Here is a 22080-nt window from a genome sequence, read left to right as displayed (position 1 = left end):
TAAGACGGAGACACTTGTTAAAGAGGAATGGGATGAAACAAATACAGTGGGTTGACAAAAAATAGATAGGATGTGATGGTGTGTTAAGTGGTTAAAATGGGGAGGGATGGCACAAAATGAGGAGCATAAACTAAAAATATGTATTGTAGAATAGATGGGATAGTTTGGTTATTAAACGATAGTTGTGTTTCACTGCCAGATTTATTAGCCGCAGGGATGGAAGTTAAAAACCCCCTTTCTTGCACAACCTTTGACCCAATAAAGACTGTACATATGTGACATAAAGAGAAATGAACTTATACATATTCATGCTATGGATTCCTAATATTTGAAAGACCTGTTATCCATTTAGGATGAACAAGAATTTTAGATATCCCTGATAAATTTTGTGATAGCAAAAGTTCAAATTAATAACTGTACAATCCTAATTATGTTTCCCATGTGTGCAGTGGAAAAATGGTCTTAAAAAGTATGCACAATTTTAATTTATACAAATGCCAAACCATGAAGCTCATACTGCTTTTACCAGCTTCAGTTAGTGTATCACCACTGATCTTTCCTGTACCTGGCCACTGTCATTCATGGCCTTTTCACATCTGCTTTAATATGTTCCACATAATTCAGGAATTCTAGCTGGCTAAAAATGTTGCTGTAAAACATACAGGTCTGAAGATGTTATTCGGATATTATGCCATCTTTGCTGGTTGTCAGTGTCTTTCCAAGCTCAGCTCAAAGTGCTAGTAGCATTTCTTATGTATACCTTAATTTTTTAATGCAAGTGATCATTATGAATTTGCTAGCAAAGTAGCTGGGAAAAATGTTGGGAGAATATGCTAGTAAACTCTCTCCCAAGATCAATGGTGTTCATACTGTTGGTGCTGCCTTACTGTGGACTGAGCTGAATCCAGGGGAAATACCTGGATTTCAGGGACTGAATTTTAAAGCTTTAAAGGGCCTTGGAGTGAGATAAGCTCCTGTGGGCTGCTGTTCTTCAGCTATCTGAATGCAAGATCAGCATCAGACATCTTGCTCCATTTTTTTCAGCCTCCAGAAATGTGTCAGAAAGGACACAGCCTTTCTCTAGAGTGATGCCAAATTGTGAAACACTTTTGCTCTCCTTCTGATGACCAGTGAAAATGCAACTTTTCCAATGAGGTTTTGGCGATACATTTTAAGTTCAGTAAAAGTGATTGCTCTAAGGGTGATTGGTTGCTTAGACTGGATATGAGTTTAATTCCAGCAATACAGAGGTGCCCATGGTTGGTAGGATGGGTGATCCAAGGATAGAGATCCAGCCTGCTTTTGATGGGTTTCCTTAAAAACAAACAAACAAAAAAACGGGTTTGCTGTTTGAGAGGCTCCTGGACCTGGATTTATTCCTGAATATGCAGGTGATTGATAGGACCAGGAATGTTTTTGATTAATTTATGGCCATGCATCAGCTGTGCCCATTTTTTGGAGAAAGTGGACCAGGCTGATGTCACACAGCCTTAGCTATCTTGAGATAGACTACCGCAATATTGCTGTATGTGGGCACTGCCTTTGAATAGCTTTGGCAGCAAAACTTTGGTTTTTTAAATTTCAGCATCACTGGTCTGTTGCCAGGTTCAACTCTAAATGCTGGTTATTGTCTTTAAAGCACTCAATGACTTGAGGCTAAGATGCTTAAAGAAGCGTCTTCTATATGTTCCTGTTCCACTGACCTTCCACTGACTGGAAGGTTCTCAGTTACAATTGAGCTGTGGTTTTTCTCTGTTGCAGTGCCTAGATTATGGAAAGCCCCGCCCTGGTCTTTCCTTTGATATTCTGCTAAACTTTTAAACTTTTCCGAATTTGATTATGCTTGCCTTGCTCATGTCTGGTGCTAGTTTACCTGTTTAGCTTGTTTTTGTCAGTTTTTTAATGTACGTAAAATTGTTGTTGGTTTGCATCAAGAATGTTTGCTCTGTTTGATGTTTTTGTTAAAACAGAAAGGCCGCATGTAAGTGTTAATGTTTTTAGGGGAGATTGCTGTTACTATGAGCTCTTTTATTCCATCTGTATTTTTAGCTGCTTTGAGCATTTTAGCAGAAAAGTCAGTTACACATATAAGTAAACATGATCATGTTTATAATTGCTAGGACTTTTATTATACATTTATGAAGTATCAAATGGAAATCTGAATAAAAGTACAATGAATTTATTAATTGCTGGTGTTTTTTAAGCTCTGTGTCCTTTTGTTTTGAAGGTCTTAATTCTTTTTAAGCTGATTCTTCTAGAGAAAAAGGTAAGTTCTTTCCTCTGTCTCTTTAAAGTGACAGGAAAAAATTGAAATGGACTTGTTAAGCCATGTACCTAATATGGATGAACACACATCATACCGTTGACTGCAAAGTGTATCCATGACCTCTATGGATCAATGAGGTGCACAATCCCACACATACCTAGTATGGTGAGGCTTCTATTGCTTTTCTGTTGCTGTTTTTAAATGTTTTCAGCAGCAGTAGCTGCCAGAGCAAAGGTAAGCAGACTTTGCTAAAAGTGTGGTGTGGCTGTATCTCTACCGATATGTAACTATTCAGAGATGGCTGTTGAGCTTCTGTATAAGTTGCTTGGCCAGAAAATAGTAATATCTCTAGAATAAAGAGGGAGGGCTTGGAGCAGAAAATGTGAATATAGGAAGGAGAGAGAGGGACATCCAAAATAAGATATCTGAATCTGAGTAAAGCAGAAGTTTATATTTCATAAAAGTGTACTGCAGCAGTTTAAGCTCTGTAAAGTCTTCTAATTTATGTTCCTGCAATTATTGCACTTACTAAGAAACTAATGATAGATGGTTCAAGCGCTGCATGCTATTATTGCTACAGAAATATGGAGAAGATGATTCATCTGAACTTTTGATGAGTCCCAATATGCAAATTGAGAGCATTCCAAGAAAGTAATACTCCCACTGCTCCATTGTTGCTTATCCAGTTCTAAAGCTCTGGAAATCTAGGGAGTGTTTCCTTGATCCTTGCAGAGGAAGATATCAAATGAGGAGCACTGCTTTACTTCTATTTCAGCAGCCTGTGGAAGGGGTGGTTATATCCTTGGCTCATAGCTTCAGCCCTTGCTGGGGGCAGAGAGGTTACTTAGGGGGGAATCCTATTGCAATGGTCGTAAGCCCCTGAATTCAGAGGCTGTGCAAGGTAGAAGGAGCAGTGGAGGTGAGCTTTCCCTTTCTCTCTTCCTGCCCCAAATTTTCACTAGATGGGATTTTTTTGCACAGCTAATGACAGCGTTTCAGGTTGAGAGGGAAGAAAGCTGGGGAGGTCTCAGGATAACACAAATCCTAGTCGCCTGCGCTCCTAGCCCATCTCCCCCCCCCCTTTCAAACCTTGAACTTGGAGAGCAGCGAGTATGGTTCTTTCCACATTGGTGGGGAGCAGAAAGAGGGCCTGTGCTCCAATTCACAGTTCTGAGTTTAGCATGCTATCTCCAGACGCAGATATAGGAATCTGAAGCCTCTTCTCGCCCATCAGATGCTGCATAGGATCATGGGACTGCAGTTTTATAACCAGTACTTGTTTAGTTTTCAGATATTGCAGAAGAGGAGAGAGTAAATATCTCTCATGAGGCAAAGGAGGGCTTGCACTTCAGAGAAGATGACGGTTTCTCTATTAATGGTCATGCTGGCTCAGACCTAGACCAAGCGTGGACAACCTTTCTCCCTTCAGCTGTTTTGGCTTGCAACTCTTATCAGTCCTAGCTAGCAGAGCCAGTGGTGAGGACCCATGGGAGTTGTAGGCCAAAAGCTCTGGAGGACCACATTTTGCAAGGCTGTGTGACCTGGGACCAAACTCTTTCAGGAAGTATTACCTGCACAGACTATAAAAAAAGCCCCAGAGGCTTATGTCATAGTAGTGTTTTCCATGAGCCATTGTCATTTTGAGCCTTAGAGATCAGTACTGGGAACAAGGTTTCTTTTCTTCCTCTTGCTTCTCCTCCTCCAGGAGTTATTGTTGTCATTTTTTTCTCATTCAGGTTCTATTCTACATCTCTCCAGTGAATAGGTTGGTGGGAGCCCTCATGACTGTCTTATCCCTCTTTCCTGGTGAGAGTGTTTTTAATGTTCAAGTTTTTATGGACATATTCAAAAGTGTTAAAGATAGCATATTACAACACATAATGACCAACACTAAACAAATTAAGATGAATTGCATACATGAATAAATGCAAATAGCAAAAATAGGAGGTTCTTATACTGAATATGAGCACCAGTTTCGATCACTTTTAAAGGGCATTAGACCAGTACATGAGAACTCACAGTACTGAGGCTTGCCCTGAGCAGCAGCTGTTGGGGAAGTACAGCAGAGGGTGTTCTTCATGTCCTGCCTATAGACTTAGGCACATAGAAAGCTGCCTTATCTGGCAGATATTGTTTCATCTCGCCAAATATTGTCCACACTGACTAGCAGAGGCCTTTCAGACATTTTTTTCATGGAGATTGCTGGAATGGTACCTGGGACCTCTTGCATGCAAAGCTTGTGTTCTTCTGCTGAGACACAGCCGCTCCCCACATCCAAGTAGCATTTGGGCTGGTCACAGTGATGAAATTAGACAAAATGCTAGACAAGATAGACCTTGGCTCTCTTCCGTAACATTTGTTAAGCCAGACAAAAGATCTTCAAATACAAAAGATCTTCAAATACAGTTGTATGGTTGTTTCCTTTATTAAACACATGTGCATGCCTTTACAACAACAACCCAGTGGTTATAGCTGTTGACAATGCACAGAGAAATAAATTGCAGAACAAGTGGAATATAGTATGGATTGGCTTTTTATAGCAATTAATATTGTGCTCTAGGAAGCAATTTTATAGCAATTAATATTGTATGTAGGAAGCAACTTACACAGCAGGATTTCTTGTGTGTCATCATCTGACCCAACCCATCCCTTATGCAATGGAAGAGGTGGAGGTACACTTTTTATGAGGATCAGAACTTTAGGTGGAGAGCTAAGAGAGTGCAAGTCCATAACTTCTTGGGGAAAATAAGAAAAGCGGGTGGCTCTTTCCATCCTTGGTGTTCAAAATAGTGACGCTAGCCTCTACAGGCACTAGCTTAAATCCCTCAGAATGATAAATCACACAAACCAATGCAGATATAGGTTCTTCATGCAACTGGCATACAGATGAGTTGTAAGAGTTTTGCTTCCTAGCCTCATAATAGCAATTTCTGGGGTACTTAAAACAGCTGTCACTGCTGGGAATAATTGATTTAGAAGCAATGGTCATACTTGCAGAGATATGCAAACTGAGGGTGTTGCAAAAGCCACTCAGTTGTTTCTCTCCATTGAGGAATAACGTGGTGTCTGAAAAAGTCCAAAGATATTACTAGTATGATATATTTAGGTATGTGTGGAAAACTATAGTGTGAAGCTTTAAATATATTTAGAGAGAAGGGACCCTTCCAATATGGAGTTGAAGTGTACACAACACAGTATGCAATGTACTAAACTTGCTTTCCATGGTGCTATTGACATTCTATAATTTCTAGGTATGATCGAGCATGGTCTTACTGACTGTTCACAGTACAGGCCAAGAAAGAGCCTATCGGAGGGTGTTGACCAGAAGGAAGTCCCACCTCCTTCGGATTATGTTTCTCTATCTGCTGTGACATTTTCAAACCCAAACCTGGGAATGGTTGAGGAAGGCCAAACGTTATCAAGAGAGCAAGAAGGGGATTCTCAGAAGGTGGATGTGCCTGTGTTGCAGACCAAGGACAATTTCAGTGAAAGGCAGGCCGCCAGGGACACTGGGCAGCACTTGAAGCCTCCTTCACGTACTTCTCCAGAGTCCTCTGAAAGTGACTGGGAAACCTTAGATCCTAGTGTTCTAGAGGATGCTAATTTGAAAGAAAGAGAACACGAAATTACTGCAGTAGCAGGAGAGAATGAAGTCCTTCTAAAGGAAGCTGCAGTCTCTGAAAGCATTCCCATTACTGTGCAGCCGCAGCCTAACTCAGGGCACACGGTGCTTGTTCCTGGACTTATATCTGGCTTGGAAGAGGACCAGTATGGCATGCCATTAGCTGTCTTCACCAAGGTAATTCCTCTCTTAAATAGTAAATAAATCCTCAAAAAAATTAAGCCCTTTCAAAAGGTGAGGAGCCATTTCCTAGTCAGTCTCATTTTTGGATAGTGACTGCCAAAATCTAAATCATGAAAAGCTTGGAATGAATTAAAATACTTACCACAGTTATAGAGGGATGAATTAGGCAGAGTCCAAGCACCAGAGTTTGAAGGAGAATGGGAGTTGTTTCTTGTGGTCTAAATGCACCACCCATATGTGCTCTGAACCTACTAAGGCAAGCAAACAACCACTGTCTGAGAAAACAACCCATGGTTTATTTGGTTGCCTACCAGCTAAACCCTTGGTAAATAAAGAAACTATAGGTAAAAAACATGTAGTGTTGTTATGTGGGAACCAGGCCAATCAGGGTTATGTACCGAGAAATAAAGAGGCCTGTGGAACATCTGGGTAAAATCATTAACTGCTATGTCTTATAGCCCCAATAAGTCTTATCATGAATAACTTTAATCCCTTTAACATCTTCTATGTTAGTGGCTTTTGCAAATCAGGCAGGAAGTTGATACTGTGATAGTGAATAGACTGGAGGACTAATGAATACTACAAGCACTTCTCTGTAGTCCTCAAATGTTATGTTTTAGGAATTCTTGTATCTTTCTCCAGATTAAATGACACAATGCCCAAATGCTGGTTTTTTGGGGGTTTTTTTGTTTTGTTTTTGGCCTTATGTGCCTGTACTGTTCCAAGTAAACAGCATAGCTTTTATAACAACAGCTGGAAGTGGGGTAGAGTTACTGATTCCATTTATAATTGTAAACTATTATGTGTTCAATAGCATCCTTTAAAATTAGGGTGTAATCTACATAAAAGCATTTAGTTCAAAGACTTCTTAAAATAGTAAACTTTCCTGGAAATAACTGGTATAATTGATGGCATAAGAACACAAACTCTGTAAAGTACAGGAAGCATAGCTGATTGCTCTGTAATCTGAATTTTGTGCAACTCTCTAACTGGAAAACCCGATAGCAGCTTCTCTTAAAAATCCACTCAATTTTTATAGGGTAACACTGTATCATAAGGATTGTTCCCTGTAATTCTTCTATGGTTACTCACTTTTATAAACATTTCCCTTCCATTACCACCATGATGACTTCCAGGGAGATCTGCAGAGAAGAATGTTTCATGTTTAAATCTGTGTTGTCATGTGCTTGGGAGTATTTTACATCCACTCTTTGCTTTCATTGCTAAGGCTCTAAAGGTCACAGTAACTGGGCTTGCAGGCAGAGCAATCTGTTCTCACGGTCACATTTTGTCCTCTTCCGTTATAACTAAGCTCTGTTGTTAAATAGGGAGGGAGAAATGGGGCAGATCGGCACATGGCTGGAAAAACGGAAGGAGTGTGCAAGCACAGGTTCCATCCATGTAGTGCCAGGCCATGGTTTGGCATTAAATCTGCACCAACACCATGATTCTATAGCCTGCTTAGGTTTCATGCTGTTCTGCTGAGAGTAAAACTGTTGGAGCATTATTCCACTGTCACTATTGTACATATGAACCCATAGCATGGAAGTGGCAGTTAATGTAGCAGTTAAAGCCCCTATACATTTTGCTGCTCACTAGAACTTCTAAGTTCATTAAAATAACACCCTTCACCCCACCAGCCTTCGCCTTCTGTGTTTGTGATCACAATTCGTGTCTTCCCTTCTCTGCTTCAGGGATACCTTTGTTTGCCATACATGGCACTGCAACAGCACCATCTTCTCTCTGATGTGACTATTCGTGGTTTTGTTGCGGGAGCCACCAACGTCCTCTTCCGCCAGCAGAAGCATTTAAGCGATGCCATTGTAGAGGTATGGATCCTTCCCCATTACAGCTTCTTAAAATAGCAACAACTGCACTGTAAATGCACTTGGAACAAAGAAACAAGGTACGTACTAAGTGCAGTAGAAGCTAACCTAAGAAGGCTTGTTTTCTAATATAATTTCAGCTTTTTAAAAAAAGATTGAGATTTTTGTAAAATATGCCTTTTGTGGTTATAAAGATGGCAACAGCCTCCTAACACATGCAATTGCTTAACTATCTAATATATCTGACCCAACTGGAAGATTCTTTGTGTAACCACATCCTACTTTGTCCCTTAATGGCTGGCAGCAAACAGCTTTTTTGAATTATTTGCAAGGCTTTCTTAGGCATTGCTCCAATACCAGAGTAAAACTAATGAAACGTTGCACTCAAACACATGTCCCAGAAAAGACTGTTTTGAATGCCATCTGCATGTTACAGCTTCTACTTTGTGATGTTTCCTTTATAGTTGATCACAAGGAGAAAGAACTCGAAATAGTTGATCAGTGTTGGTGAGTTGCAGTGCACACGTGGTTAATAGATAGGCCATCTTAGCCACTTGAATCAAAATCATTGTGCAGACATCTCTAGAATACATGGAACAGCCCTGGACATTACTTCTGGCTCATGATACAATGGCAATGAATAACCCCTCTTAAGAATGTAGCTCATGCTGCTTGTCTTATTTTCCTCTGGCATGCTTTTTCACTTGGGATTGTTCTCTACAGATCGAGGAAGCTCTTGTCCAGGTCCATGACCCAGAGCTCAGGAAGGTTTTGAATCCTACTACTGCTGACCTGAGATTTGCAGACTTCTTAGTGAAGCATGTAACTGACAACAGGGATGATGTATTCCTGGATGGCACTGGCTGGGAAGGAGGAGATGAGTGGATTCGGGCCCAGTTTGGCTCATATCTCCATGCACTGCTTGCTGCTACTCTACAGCCGGGTAAGTTCTGAGGTTACTGTTTCATTTATGATTTTATTGTAAACTATTATTTTCCTTTCCCCCTTTCCTTTAATCTTTCAAAATACTCAAACAGCTAACTAGAAGAGATCACAGGGAACAAGAACGAATCAATCCAGGGAATGGTCTCTGGCCTAGTTGGTCCTAGAATGGGAAGTTTTGCTGTTGTTCAGGGTTTGCCAGTCCATGGGTGCTATTAAGAATGGTTGTGCTGTGCCTGTGTGTGCCATTTACTGGGGACGTGACCGGGAAGGTGCTATTGCACTTGCGTCCTACTTGTGGGCTTCTCATGATCCGTCATCCCAACACGAGCATATATATCTGTCAGTTTACCATTCAGGAAGCAAAGTATCTGCTGGAGAGCCTGTTCATCTTCCAAACTGACCCTCCGCCACTTCTTTTCTGAAGTGTTTTTTTGTGATATCACATGAAGGTGGGAGAGCCCGGCAAAACTGCCATTGGCTGTGGACATGCAGGGCAAGTTGCTTCCATGTCCTTCACAAGCTGTATCCCAGTTGCTCCCACATGCCATTCCTTTACCTCCTTGTCAAACTATTTCATACATTATTCGATCAGTTTAATACCTTACGATTGTTTAAAGTGATTCCTATACAGCAGGATGGATGCAGTTAATAGTAGTTGCATTGACTTTAATAGGTCTATTGTAACTCAAGTTGGAAGTAAAGTCTCATTATTTTACTGACTCTATGTCTGTGTGTGGATCCGACTTACTGTCTTGTTGAATTCATGCCCAGAAAGGGGTTGCAGCTAAGAGCACAATCCTAGGGAATTGCAGGGACTCTGAGATTGGAGTCCTCTGCCTATCCTGTATGCTGCTGGCAGAATCAAAGCAGGACAGGAGGAAGATGGATGCAAAACCTCCCGCTCCTCCTTTATTTCCCATTTATACACTTACTTTCTGGCGGGCAGGATGGGTAATGGAGAGTTCTTTGGACCCTGTAGATTCTGTCTTCTCTTTCTCTTGCCTCTCCCCACCCACCTGCATACTCCCCTTTCTCCTTCTCTAACTTCTCTTACAGGGTTGTGCTCTTGTAGGAGCAGTATTCCACAGAGACAGGAAGGAGGTGTGTGGAGGGGCGAAGATCCTCAATCACATCTCCTCTTCTGCAGCCATAGCACTGTTGATTAGGAATCCACAGGGTTGCTCTAACAGGAAGAAGGACTTGCCAAGGCTGCCTACCAAGTTTATGGCAGAGGCAAGACTTGAACCTGACAGTGTTGCAGAACTGGGATTCTCGTGATGCACGACATCAGGCTTTATGACTCCTTGTGGCACTTGGCCCAGTTGGTTTGTTTATCTTTATTTAGATACTGCCTGCAGCAGACACCTAGAAAGAGTTTAAATTAAACCCTCACAGGACAAGAATTTAAATTACAGCCACATATTTTTTTTTTCTGCCAAGGTTAGGGAGGAGGTGTACACCTTATATTATTTTTTCAGCCACACCAAGTTCACCAAGTGGGGGGAACTTCCAGTGTGGACGCTCCTGGTATGATGGCCAACAACTGGGAAAGTTACTACCTTGTGGTTGGCATCACCCCATCAACCTGGGGAGAGGGGAGTTGATATTCCCTGAGTCCAAGTGGGATTTTTGTGTTATGTGGCAGTTATGTATTGAGACATGTGCATGGCAAGAAGCAGTTGAGCCACATCTCCAACGCCATTTCAGCCTCTGATTAGTTCTCATCTGAACTCTGTGAACCTTGTTAGCCACTGTGTGAGCAGAATGCTGGACCAGCTGGCTCTTCGATATGATCCAGCATGGTGGCTATTATGATTATTGCTGTCAACTGCCTAGAGAGCTTTGGCTATGGGCAGTATAAAAATGTAATAATAATAATAATAATAATAATAATAATAATAATAATAATAAAGTACACTGCCACTTCCTGCTGGTTTCACAAATTAAACTGCCTTCCATTTCCCAGGAAGAGTTGATCTTTTGAATATAAAAGTTCTTGCCTCCTGCGTTGTACTGGAAAACAAAACATGGCAAAACTATTTTGTTCTGCTTGCTGTTGCTTGAGTTTGAGGTTATTTTTGTAGACTTGCTTTATTAAATCCAGCCATGTGCTCTTATCCTGTTAGTCCAGGCCAAGGATGGGGTGACCTGTAAGGGTGGTGTTTTTGTTCACGTCTGGTGATGCACACAGCCATCATGTCATGTCATTGGAATAATAACTGTGGAGGAGCTTCTTCCAGTAGCTTGGCATATATATAACTGGGGAGGACCTAGCTCTGTGCTAGGCGGTGGAGAACCCGGTTCTGAAAATGGCAACAAAGGCTAGAGACATGGTCAGAGACAGGGTACCCCAGCACTGTCCCTGACTATTTGTTACTATCCTGCATCGCATTTACAGTGCACACGTTCTTTTTTGTTTAAAAAGATAGCATATGCATTCTTATACACATATGCAGACTTTGCAGACTCACTTCTCCACCTGTTTTATTCATCAGACAGTGAAAAAATATTGTCTGACTTTGGAACAACCTTTGTAGCAGCTTGGAAGAATACACATAATTACAGAGTGTGGAACAGCAACAAACACCCAGCTCTTGCAGAGGTGAATCCTAGGTAAGAAAAAATGTATATCGTTTGTAGGGAAGAAGCGGGGGAGCTTATTAAGAAGATAGCAAGCACCAGTATAGCTCAGCCATAATGTGGGGCTCCTTCTAATTAAAATTTTTATCAGTGCTGAAAGCCCCTCCCTCTGTTTTGACCATGAGGGGAGTCCTGGCGAGGAACATTCCTGATGGGATAGAATCCCCTCTGCAACGCACACAGCAAGTGCTGCCCGCCTGGTCTTCATTTGTCCTTAGTGCTGTTAGTATGCATCCAAATGTGATTGGCTTTGTAGCTTTAAAATGTACAGGAAGAAATCCTTGTTTTGCTGACAGTCCAGGGCACCAGTCTAGGATTAGGGGGAGAAAGCACCTGTAGAGATGACAAGTAATTCCTGAAAGAAGTACTATTTGAGGGTCATTTGTCATGTTGGTGCCGTTATTCCAGAAGGAGCCTCTCCTTTCTTGTTGAGAGCCACAAGGGATGGATTCTTGAGTATCTGTGGCTGTTTATGGCTGCTGTTTGATTTCTAGGAACTGCAGACTAGAATGCTAAGCTTTTCTATTAATACCAGGCCTCCAAATTTCACCTTTCTGCTGTTAGTTGTTCCTTCTCCTTGAAGCTTTTCTTCTCAGTATTATGTTCAGATGTTTTGCTCAGTCTGCAGAATGGTTTTCAGAGAAAGCAGAGAGCACTACTCTGTTTGATTCATGCTAGAAGAGAGGTTCCAGACTTCGCTTTCTTGTGTAGTCTTGGAAGTGCTATTTTCATCTAAACACAACACAATCCAGGCAGTTGGAGCCTCCAAAATTAGCTTGGCCAAGGCCAAAATGCATATATGGACTCTTGGCATTATGTTGCATCAAGCAAATAATGTTTACGCTTCTGGGGTGTATTTGGGGCTTTTAGTTTCAGAGGCTCTCTACCTAAAAATTTGGTTCTTTCTTCATTGCAGCACAATCTTGCCTAAAAGTATTTAAGCTGCTGTTAGAAGAGGCAGAAGCACTTGGCTACTAGTTTAAGCCACTGTATACAGCGGCTTCATGAAGGCAGAAGTACTGGGGGAAAAGCTGAGACCCTGGAGATATGATCCTGCATGGGTTGCTGCCACCTGCAGTGTCTTAGTGGTCAACCAGTGCAAGGATAGTGGAGACAAGGGGGACAGGAGAGAGGAGGGGAAGAGACAGCATGGAGGAGAAGGAGCTCCAAGAAGCTGGGTGTATCCAAAGGAAGAAATCCGGAGATGAAGCAATGCCAGATATTTTGAAATCTGCCTCTCCCCCAAATGCAAGCTTACCAAAATAGGAGTGAAAGTATTTTAATGTTTCTGGTCGGGTAAAAGGATAATTACTTCTAGTTCCTGTTTTTATTGTTACAGCTGAGAAATTAAAAGTGACCCTTTCCCCCCCTTTTCTCCTTTCTTCTGTCTTCCCTCCCTCCTCCTAAATGTTTTAGTCATCCTTTCCAGGGCCAGTACTCTGTTTCGGATGTGAAATTAAGATTATCACAGTAAGTATTGTATATGAATGTACTTTTAAATGTTTTGTTCAATCTGTAAGTTTTCATTTCATTTGAGCTTTGTACTCTGAGAGGTGATTATTACCATTTAAATGTATTGTGATTCAGTCCAGTCCTCAATATTGTGTAACTATCCAGGACTTTTAAAGATAGTGACTAGATCAGTGCTAAATAGTTGCTACGTATAGCCAGGCTGTGCATTTGACCATGATTAATTGATATGATCAGCACCACATGCTTAGAAATTGTAAGTCAGTTGGATAATGCCATCATTTTCCTCTTGTTTAGTTCTGTTCAGAATAGCGAACGAGGTAAGAAGATTGGAAATGCCATGGTTACTACCAGTCGAAATGTTGTACAGACAGGAAGAGCTGTAGGTAAGAAACCAACTGACAATTTCATGCTACAAGCACATACAGAGTAACAGCTGAATTTCCATGGTCCTGTGCTTATCTCTGCTAAGAAAACACCAACATAGCTACCTCTGGTGACTAAAGGTTTAACTAGAAGGTAACTGAGCCATTCCATGTCGAACAGAACTGTAATGGAGCCTCTGCTAGTGCAATCAGCTGCAACCATCTCCCGACTCATTCTCTTTCTCCTCCTTGTCCATAGAGTCAACCAAGGATGTTGTATTACACCTATCTGGGCCCAAGGTGCCAGTTTTTAAAGCTGTGGCCTCTTCCCTATAGCTTCTAATAGACCTGTTTTCCCCCATTTACCCTGTTCCATTGTCCAGGCTAATTGATGGGGGTTATAATCCAAGGCATTGGATGACTCCAGATTTGACAAAGCTATTGTAACTTACTTTCTACTTACTTTCTGAGTAGTCTTGATGATTTCTGCTCAACTACAGAATCTCCATCCCCAAAAGGATTGCATAGTTTGAGGCATTAGAAGCAGTAGTTACTGCTTGAGAAAACAGTGTTTTATTACATATATTCTGTTTTAGACAGGAAATGAACCAACTTGTATCCAAAAGAGTGTAACACAGATAGCCAGATTAAATGTTGTCTCAGACCTCTTGCCTGTTAAAGAGAATTAAAAGCACAGGAATGTTCTCTTGTACTGCAATCATATATATACTTTCCTGGAAGGAAGTCCCACAGAAATTGCTGGAAATTACTTCTGAGCAACATATATAGGATCATCCTGTCGATATCTCTTCTCTAACTTGTTTTTGCCCAATGTTCCTTCCTCCTTCCATCCCCATCCTCCAATCCTACACCTTAAAATACAGGCCAGTCGGTTGGAGGAGCCTTTACAAGCGCAAAGTCAGCCATGTCCTCTTGGCTTTCCACTTTCACCCAGTCAACACAAGGCCTTGGAGAGTAATTGTTCTGCAGTGGACCAAACCCCAGCCTTTTTTTTTTGCTTGAGAAAGACATCGAGAAGTTTGCCAGAACCATGCACAGGAATTCAACCGGTGTGAGGATGAAGAATGGCCTTTTCAAGCTCTATTGCAGGATGTCATTTACAATCTGCATTAATGCCTCTTTGTGTTTTAAATCTGAGCCTTGTTGGACAAGCTTTATTTTCCAGTGTATGCTGTTTTTGAATAGTAGTGATGATTTATGTACATTTTGCTGTATTTTAAGTCAAATTATCTAGATTTTTTAAAACTGAGAAACATAATTCAGCTTGGATGAACTGGCTTATGAAGTGAACATTTCAAGAACTTCATGTTCAGGTACACACACTGTTTCCAACTCTATGTGCAGAAGTGAGTTCCTTTCATTTTATTGGAACATATTGCCATAAATTTGTGCAGAGGTTTGCAGCCCAATACTACAACTTTAAGTTGTTGTGGGTGAAATTAAATGAAAAAAATGGGCCCAAGTTTATGCTTAAAAATTCTTAATGAAAACAATTATATCTTGCTGCTAGCATTTTTCATTTTTAAAGAAGTTACATTACATATTCAAAGGTTATTCCAATGTTAGAGCAGTTTAAAGACTAAAATACAGAGTTCCATCATAATTTCCTCAGGTAACTTTGTGTAGAACAGTTGTCCGGGAAGTTCCTTAGAAAAGGATCAGCTCCTTACTTGGTCATTACATATTTCCCTGTTTGTGGTGCATATGTGAGCTTAATTTTTCTTTCCGCTTTGTTAATTAGGGATACAGTTTGATTTCATGTTCTCCTTTGCTTGTACTATATTCCCACAATAGATATTAGGAACGTTCACCAATGAATACATGTAACCAAATACCTACCTCTCTGCTAGTTAGGCTCCAAATGCAGAAATTGGCAGTTCAACTTTATTTTTTCACTTCTTGCTGCTATGAAATTTTCTAGTTCAATATGTGAGTTTGCAGAGCTTTGGGAAAAAATTGTAAGTATATGTAAACATAACTCAGTTTACTACCATTGGTGTATTTGTGAATTGCAGTGTCTGCAACTGATGCCTTCTGTCCCAGAGGCATCTATGAGATTGCTGGGCTGGGTCACATGCACTGCTTCATAATGGCCAGTTTGAAATAACCCCTCCTCTACTATCCTTACCGATTTTCCTTTTCCAGTCCGAAATGATCTAAGTGTAGGAGGGATATACAGGTTGTGTTGCCTGTAGCTAGACCAGTTACTAGGTCTTTTTCCAGAAGCGACAGATTACTGTTAACATTTTGTTTTTAAAACAGTTGGCACAGCTTAATCCAACCAGAAGTGCTTATATTCTGTCAAAGTCTCAAAGGCCTAGGTTTCAGAGAAGCCTTATTATTGCTACTTCACACAATATTCCTATACAAGACAGAAAAAAGCATGTACAGCACTGTGTAGGGGTATGCGATATCTACTTTACTCTGATTATACAAAATGAAAATTACTGGCTGTGGCACACTAGAGGAACTGATTACAATCTCCACGTAGGACATACACATTTTTATGCACATGACACAGAATATTTTTCTGAAATATACACACTGCTGAATGTATGGTGAAGTGAAGGATACTTTGCTGTACACCTGTTAGAAAGTGATCTGTTTACAAGAAGTTAACTACTGTTTCCAATCATATTCTAAGACACTACATAGCCCACATCTTGTATCCTTGCAGTGCTTTTCCTAAGTTAATAGTGCGTTATTCTTGAACCCCTAGATTATGGTTCAGTTTTCAAACTCTAGATGGTGGCTGCTGCCAAACAATCATGAGGTCATGCCTTGGAACTGCAGCCCTTTCATTGAAATGACAGAGTTGTGCCATGCTGTGGAAGTCATTGTAATGGTGACAAGTTGAATGGAGCTTGCAAATGTCCTCTTCAGAACTTCTGCCTAAGTAGAACAATGCCCAGCTGTTCATCCTCCCTTAAGTAGAGCAGTTTTAAAAGGATACCTTGATATGCACCTTCTGTGGATTAATCTACAAGTTCTGTGATGTAAAAGTGGCAGAATTATAGTAGTACCATGGGGCAATGATTGTAACTGACAAAATGTCAGCAAAGCAGTTTATAGTAGCTATTACCTTGGAGTCGGAATTTCATGCCTAATTTAAATATTATTATAATCTTCAGAAAAAAATCTGGCAGTATTCATTAATGAAGTTAATACAAGTATTTCAAGGCCAAATTTATTTTTTCAGACTCATCAGCTAATCCACTATATACAAAGCAAGCTGTCATAGACAGTGCAATAGTGTCCATGATACCCCAAAAGAATTTTCTAAAATAGTTGCTACTCCAAGACTAATTTGTTTTAGAGCTATATAAAGGAGGACCATTCACATTTAATATGAACAGTATTTCTTTGTGTTCTAGCCATTAATAACTTCCCTTTTGGAGTTTGGGCCATGGGCACAAACATTTGAGGTTTTTTTTTCTGTAAATACATGTTAAAAGTAGATGCTCTGCTTGAAGCACTTACAATGAAGAAAGCACTAGTTAATGTACTACATGATACTGTGGTGTTGGCATTTGTTGATGTATGAACAGGACACATGCAGCATGAAATGCTACCTTTAAAATTCCAGTCTTGATTAATTTTTGTATTTTGCTGCTTTCATGATTGTAGGGTTATTTCTAAAAACTAACAGACTTTTAGAGTTATACAAGAAGGGTTGATCTGTAAGCATGGAGACACTGCATACAGGTTGTGGAATACAAGAAGAAGCTGCTTGAGGCTCAAATGTAAACTCACACATTCCTTTATATACCACTGTGTGTTTGTGTGCATGCACATCTGAGTTTGTATAAAAGAGAGAACTCAAAGACTTGATTAAGAATGTGCATTGAAAATGACATGTGTCCTGTTCCACAGATAATTGTGGGGAGGGGGGATATGAAAATAAAAGTGCGCCCTCTCAGCAAAGTCAGCAGAACCATGAACACTCCCCACCCCAATATCTGAATGAGCTACATGCCTTTGGTCATGCTGTATGGGCAAGTAAATGTTCAGGATGCAACATACTGAAGGTTGGGCCAACATATATTATGTAATGGTTTGTCATTATTGCAACAATATTATATGACATTCATCCTACATGCAAGTGTTTAGGATCATGTTGCTAGTATGGTATTTCAATTTGGAAATACTTGGAAATGTGCACTAAATAAACTAGAAATACCTCTACCCCTCTTACAAAATTTAAGGAGACATCACCAGACTAACAAGGCTCATTTTCTTTTGTGTAATTGGAATTAGCTGCCCAATCATGGATTATTTTAAGTGAAATGCATTATACTAGAATACTTCCATCAGATCTTTGCTGCTACCAGGTTATTGGGGAAGGACAATTGATAAATTTGTGTATTTCATCTATTGTCAATGTGCAAAGACTTAGTTACTGTGTTGAAAAGACTATTGCTGCTTCTGTATATTTTGTTGTAAAGAAATTTTTTAAAGTTCTTGTTTAGCTTGAATGTATCTTGATGGACATAAGCCTTTATTGGAAGAGATACAATTTCTATCTGAGTAAGGCGTATCAATTTATTCATTGCTTTAGGATTATTCTGCAGTATAAAGAAATCAAGACTGGACCTCAAACTATCAAAAATTGGCAGGCTGCTAGCCGGAAGACACTTTGCCCTAGTGTTGCTTGATAACTGGCTGATGTGCCTTTAGAATTCCAGTCCTGCCACATCTGGAGCAACAAGAATGGAGGGCTTGCTGCAATTGCCAAACGTTCTAGTATGTTTTAAACCCAATTCATGTTTAAGAGCAAGGCAAGTAAGTTGCTGCCACTTTGCATAATTTCCTCCTAATCAAAGGAGCTAGTGTGACCTGTGAACCCAGACATTATGGGTTATCTGTGAGTTAAACAACCCAACATTAGCCTGTAATTATATCTTAGTTCACTTTGGGTTGGTTAACCCACAAATAACCTATAGCGCTCACATCTGCAGTTTGCTTGACACCCTCCAATCAAAAGTTACTTATGCGAAGGGGCAGCACCTCATACATAGCACAGAACCCTGCAAACTGAGTTCATTAACCCATAATTTGCTGCAATTCCATGGAAATGGACTCATTGTTTCATAAGGTTGTGAACCTGTGGTCACATATGCAGGGCAAGATTCTTTAACACAAAAATGAAGGCCTCATAATGGCATGTTAAAGCATATTAATCGGGCATACTCAAAGAGTCAGCTACACTAAAGATGTATACATGCTGTTAATTATAATAAGCAGGTGGAGAGATTTACCCTTTTGCAAAAAATTGGCAGAAAAATCTTCCCTGTAAGGATGTATTTAACCATGCCAGTGTACTTCCTTTTTGTTTTTTTTAAAAAGATGGTACAAACTCAAAATTCAATTGTCCAGTATTTCCCACCAATTTTCAGATCCTTGCTGAAATCATTTTTCAAATCACAGGACGCAGGATTTTGTCAGAATTTTGCCACCCTGTTTCCTTAAACGCCTGCTTCCACTGAAATGGAGGCTCAGAATGCAGCAGCTGAGACCCTTGCCCAAAGTCCCTTTTCCTCTACACACTAGCTTCACTTTCAGTACAATCCACTGAGGTCCCTGGAAAATTTAAAATGGTCATCTGGGAGTCTTTTTATTGCAAACTGTAGCGCCCACCTCTTTATCTGCTTTCTTATTGTGTGACAACCTGGGGAAACATGTTCTATCTTCCGATCCAACTTTTGGTCAGAAGTCTGACCAGTTCCTAAGAACAGTAAACCTTAATTTAGACCATGAATTGACCTTTCAGATAACTTCTCCATCCATGAGTCTTGTGTATGGAGTGGTACAGTCCCTATATTTAGCTTTTTTCTGAGAGAGAATCCCATACTGAAATTCATACAGTACTTACAAATATCAATTCTCACATACATAACCAATGTACAGGTTTTGTATTCTTGTATGACCAACAAACCCACTTCTTGACTAACAGAACTTCTGCATGTTAGTGGAACAAGGCTAATAAGATTTGCCTGGCTTGCTAAGGAAAAATTCTTTTACTTTCAGATCTCAGTTCATGCATAAAGTTAACCATTTACTCAGAAAGATTATACATTAAGTTGGAGATGAGTTCTGCACTGGTAGATGACAACTAGTAAAGGAACTCCATGGGCCGTACTGGGAAGGATGATGGGAATGAGAACTAAGCAGAACAGTCAAATCTAAACATGTCCCCGTGAGATCTTAATTGGGCTGGTTTCCGGCAATTTGAAAAGAAATTCTACATTGGCCTTTTACGGTGTAGAAATCTCCCATGGTTCTGTTCTTTTAAACCTTCATTCAAAATAATTTTAGTCATGATTTGTAAATATTGCATTGCATTCAGGATCTGTCTTCTATAAGAAAGTCCCATCATCCAGCAATTTCAGTTGGCTGGAGGCCACTGTGGGAAAGAAGGGGCATAGAAGCCTACTTCAGTGCAGCTTAAATTTAGATTTGACCAAATGACTATTACTATGTTCTTATTTTGTCTGTAGAATATTAAACATTTATATACTAACTAAAGGTTAACCCCTTATTGGTAGCCTGCAAAATGCCTGATGCAGGCTATATTACAGACCATGTTCTATTGTTAGGTTTTAACCACATATATCCAAAGTTTTGTTTCTTGTAGTTTTTAATGCTGCTTAAGCAATTCTGTTTGTACTGACCAAAATTGAGAAAATGATTTTGTTCTGCTTTGTAATAGTAAATTAAGCACACTATGATCATAGAGAAGAATCTTCATAAACATACAAGCTGAGTGTATGTGGATTGTCAACATGATTACAAATTTATGAACACACTTTATTCTAAATATCCACTTGCTCTGTTATGTTCAAGACAGTTACAACTTCTGTAATGAGATAACCACACCAGTTTTGTTAGAGGAAGTGGTATATTCATCAAGAAAAATGGATTATAAATTAAGTTTGTACAGTTGAACTGCACGTGAAAAAATTATTAGACTAGTAGACATTCTAGGGACCATCAGAACTCACTCAACTTCACTTTTGAGGGCTGAGCAAGATCTGTCCTTAGAGGGATCCAATCATAAATGCCATCCCCACAACAGGAACCTCCATTTCTAGTTCTACTCCAATGTTTCTGGGTAGGAGAAAAGGGTATTAGACATGCCAGAACAGCCAACTCTAGAGAAGCTAGAATAGACATGCTAGAACAGACAACTCATTATATGCTTTTTGGCACCAGGTCAAGACCTTTTTATTTGACCAATATATAGTGATTTTAATTGTGTTAAATTTATGTAAGTTTTTAAATGGATTAGTTTTATGCTCAGTGTGGAACAGTTAACTTATTTTATTTAGGATTGAAATACTGTTATAAGCCATCCAGAGACAACAGTAATGGATGGCCTACAAATTTTCTAAATAAATAAAATACATAAAAAACTCTTGAGAAGCTGGAATAGTCCTCCCATTTGTTTCTTCTACAAATTCCATCCAATTGAAACAAAAAACCAGCCTAGGGAGAGGGAAAACGCAAGTTCAATGCTAGGGTTGCAACAATCCTCCCAGGAATCCAGCCCTATTCTATTTGTCAGACTTCTTGTGCTTGGCCTTTGCTTAGGAAGTGAACTGAGCCTAGATTGCCTTTGTTTTAAATACTGCACTTAAGTTTACCTATGATTAAAAAGGGATGTGTGCAAGTAAGTTTGGATTACTCTGACAAACAACATCTCTTTACTCTTCCTCTTCCTGTCTCTCATGCCTACAGGGGATTAAAATGTGCATACTTAACAACTGCTGTAGAGACCAAAAATGTTAACAAAAGGCACTTCAGCAAAACAGTATCTAGGGAGAGCTATTGAACATACTGTATGGAATCAAGGTTTAGTCCTAGTAAGGCATGCTCAACTTTTATCAGTTTCCTGTGACCACGGATTGTCACTGCTGCCATTCCTCTCCTCCCAAACATTCTTCAGTTTCTACTTTGTGTTTCTCAGTTTTAGACATTGAAAGGCTGATGAAGTGGGCTCTACCTCAGGATTGCTTGTGCCACAAATGTTGCATCTGTTAAGACAGCACAAGACACTATTGCATTTGCTACTATAAATTAATATTAACATCTCATTTGAAGGTTTCAGAAATACATTTTCTAACTTCAGTAAGATTTGCCAAATCAGGTACATTCAGTTGTTCAAAGAAAGAGCAGCAAGAGGAAACACAAGTTGTTACTTCCCATTCTGTCCTAAATATAGCTTTAGGAAGCTGGAGGCTCCCAATTTGGAGAGATACTTTTTGAAAAATAGAGATCTCTCCATAGGGAAATACTAAGCTGTTTCACCCAATGCTGAAAAGAACAGGGAAGAAGCAGTATGAAGCACTTGGACTTTTTGTTGTCTCTGCTATTCTGAATGGGTGAAGCCAATTAAGTAATTATTCTGAAAGATCAGTGTGCACTTAAGTGGATAGATAGATCATAACGCTATTGACTTCAAGATAACAGCATTGGATTAATTCATACATCATGGCATGCTTACTGTCAGTGAGCACATATGTTGATGCATCCTGTTCAATCACTCTATCTTGGTTATTCCTATCAGCAGAAGCGGTAAGCTTGCCAGGCAACCTGTGTTTGGTGTGACAAATTGGCTTGTTGTCCTGATAAGTCAGAGCCATATACCAGTACACTTGCTCATTCACGATAATACAAACATCTCAACAGCCTTAGCTTACAATGACATATCATCTGTCTTGCAAAAAAATAAGAGTATACAAA

The 22080-nt window shown here is 39.9% G+C and overlaps 1 protein-coding gene across 1 annotated transcript in view; it reads left to right on the top strand.

Moving 5' to 3' along the window:
* The window catches only part of AVL9 (AVL9 cell migration associated), a 34590-nt gene extending 16724 nt beyond the window's left edge, over window positions 1–17866 (top strand). Inside the window, exons 8-16 of the mRNA XM_044454757.1 lie at window positions 2228–2266; window positions 4003–4072; window positions 5518–6065; window positions 7766–7900; window positions 8621–8840; window positions 11338–11455; window positions 12899–12952; window positions 13250–13338; window positions 14202–17866. Coding sequence (XP_044310692.1) covers window positions 2228–2266; window positions 4003–4072; window positions 5518–6065; window positions 7766–7900; window positions 8621–8840; window positions 11338–11455; window positions 12899–12952; window positions 13250–13338; window positions 14202–14296 — 1368 coding nt within the window. The 3' untranslated portion in view covers window positions 14297–17866. The remainder of the gene's footprint in view (window positions 1–2227; window positions 2267–4002; window positions 4073–5517; window positions 6066–7765; window positions 7901–8620; window positions 8841–11337; window positions 11456–12898; window positions 12953–13249; window positions 13339–14201) is intronic.
* Window positions 17867–22080: the final 4214 nt, after the last annotated feature.

The sequence above is a fragment of the Varanus komodoensis genome, unplaced genomic scaffold, assembly GCF_004798865.1.
Source record: "Varanus komodoensis strain SLA01 unplaced genomic scaffold, ASM479886v1 scaffold10, whole genome shotgun sequence".
NCBI classification, from domain to species: Eukaryota; Metazoa; Chordata; class Lepidosauria; order Squamata; family Varanidae; genus Varanus; species Varanus komodoensis.
This window is presented reverse-complemented; position numbering and strand designations above follow the sequence as displayed.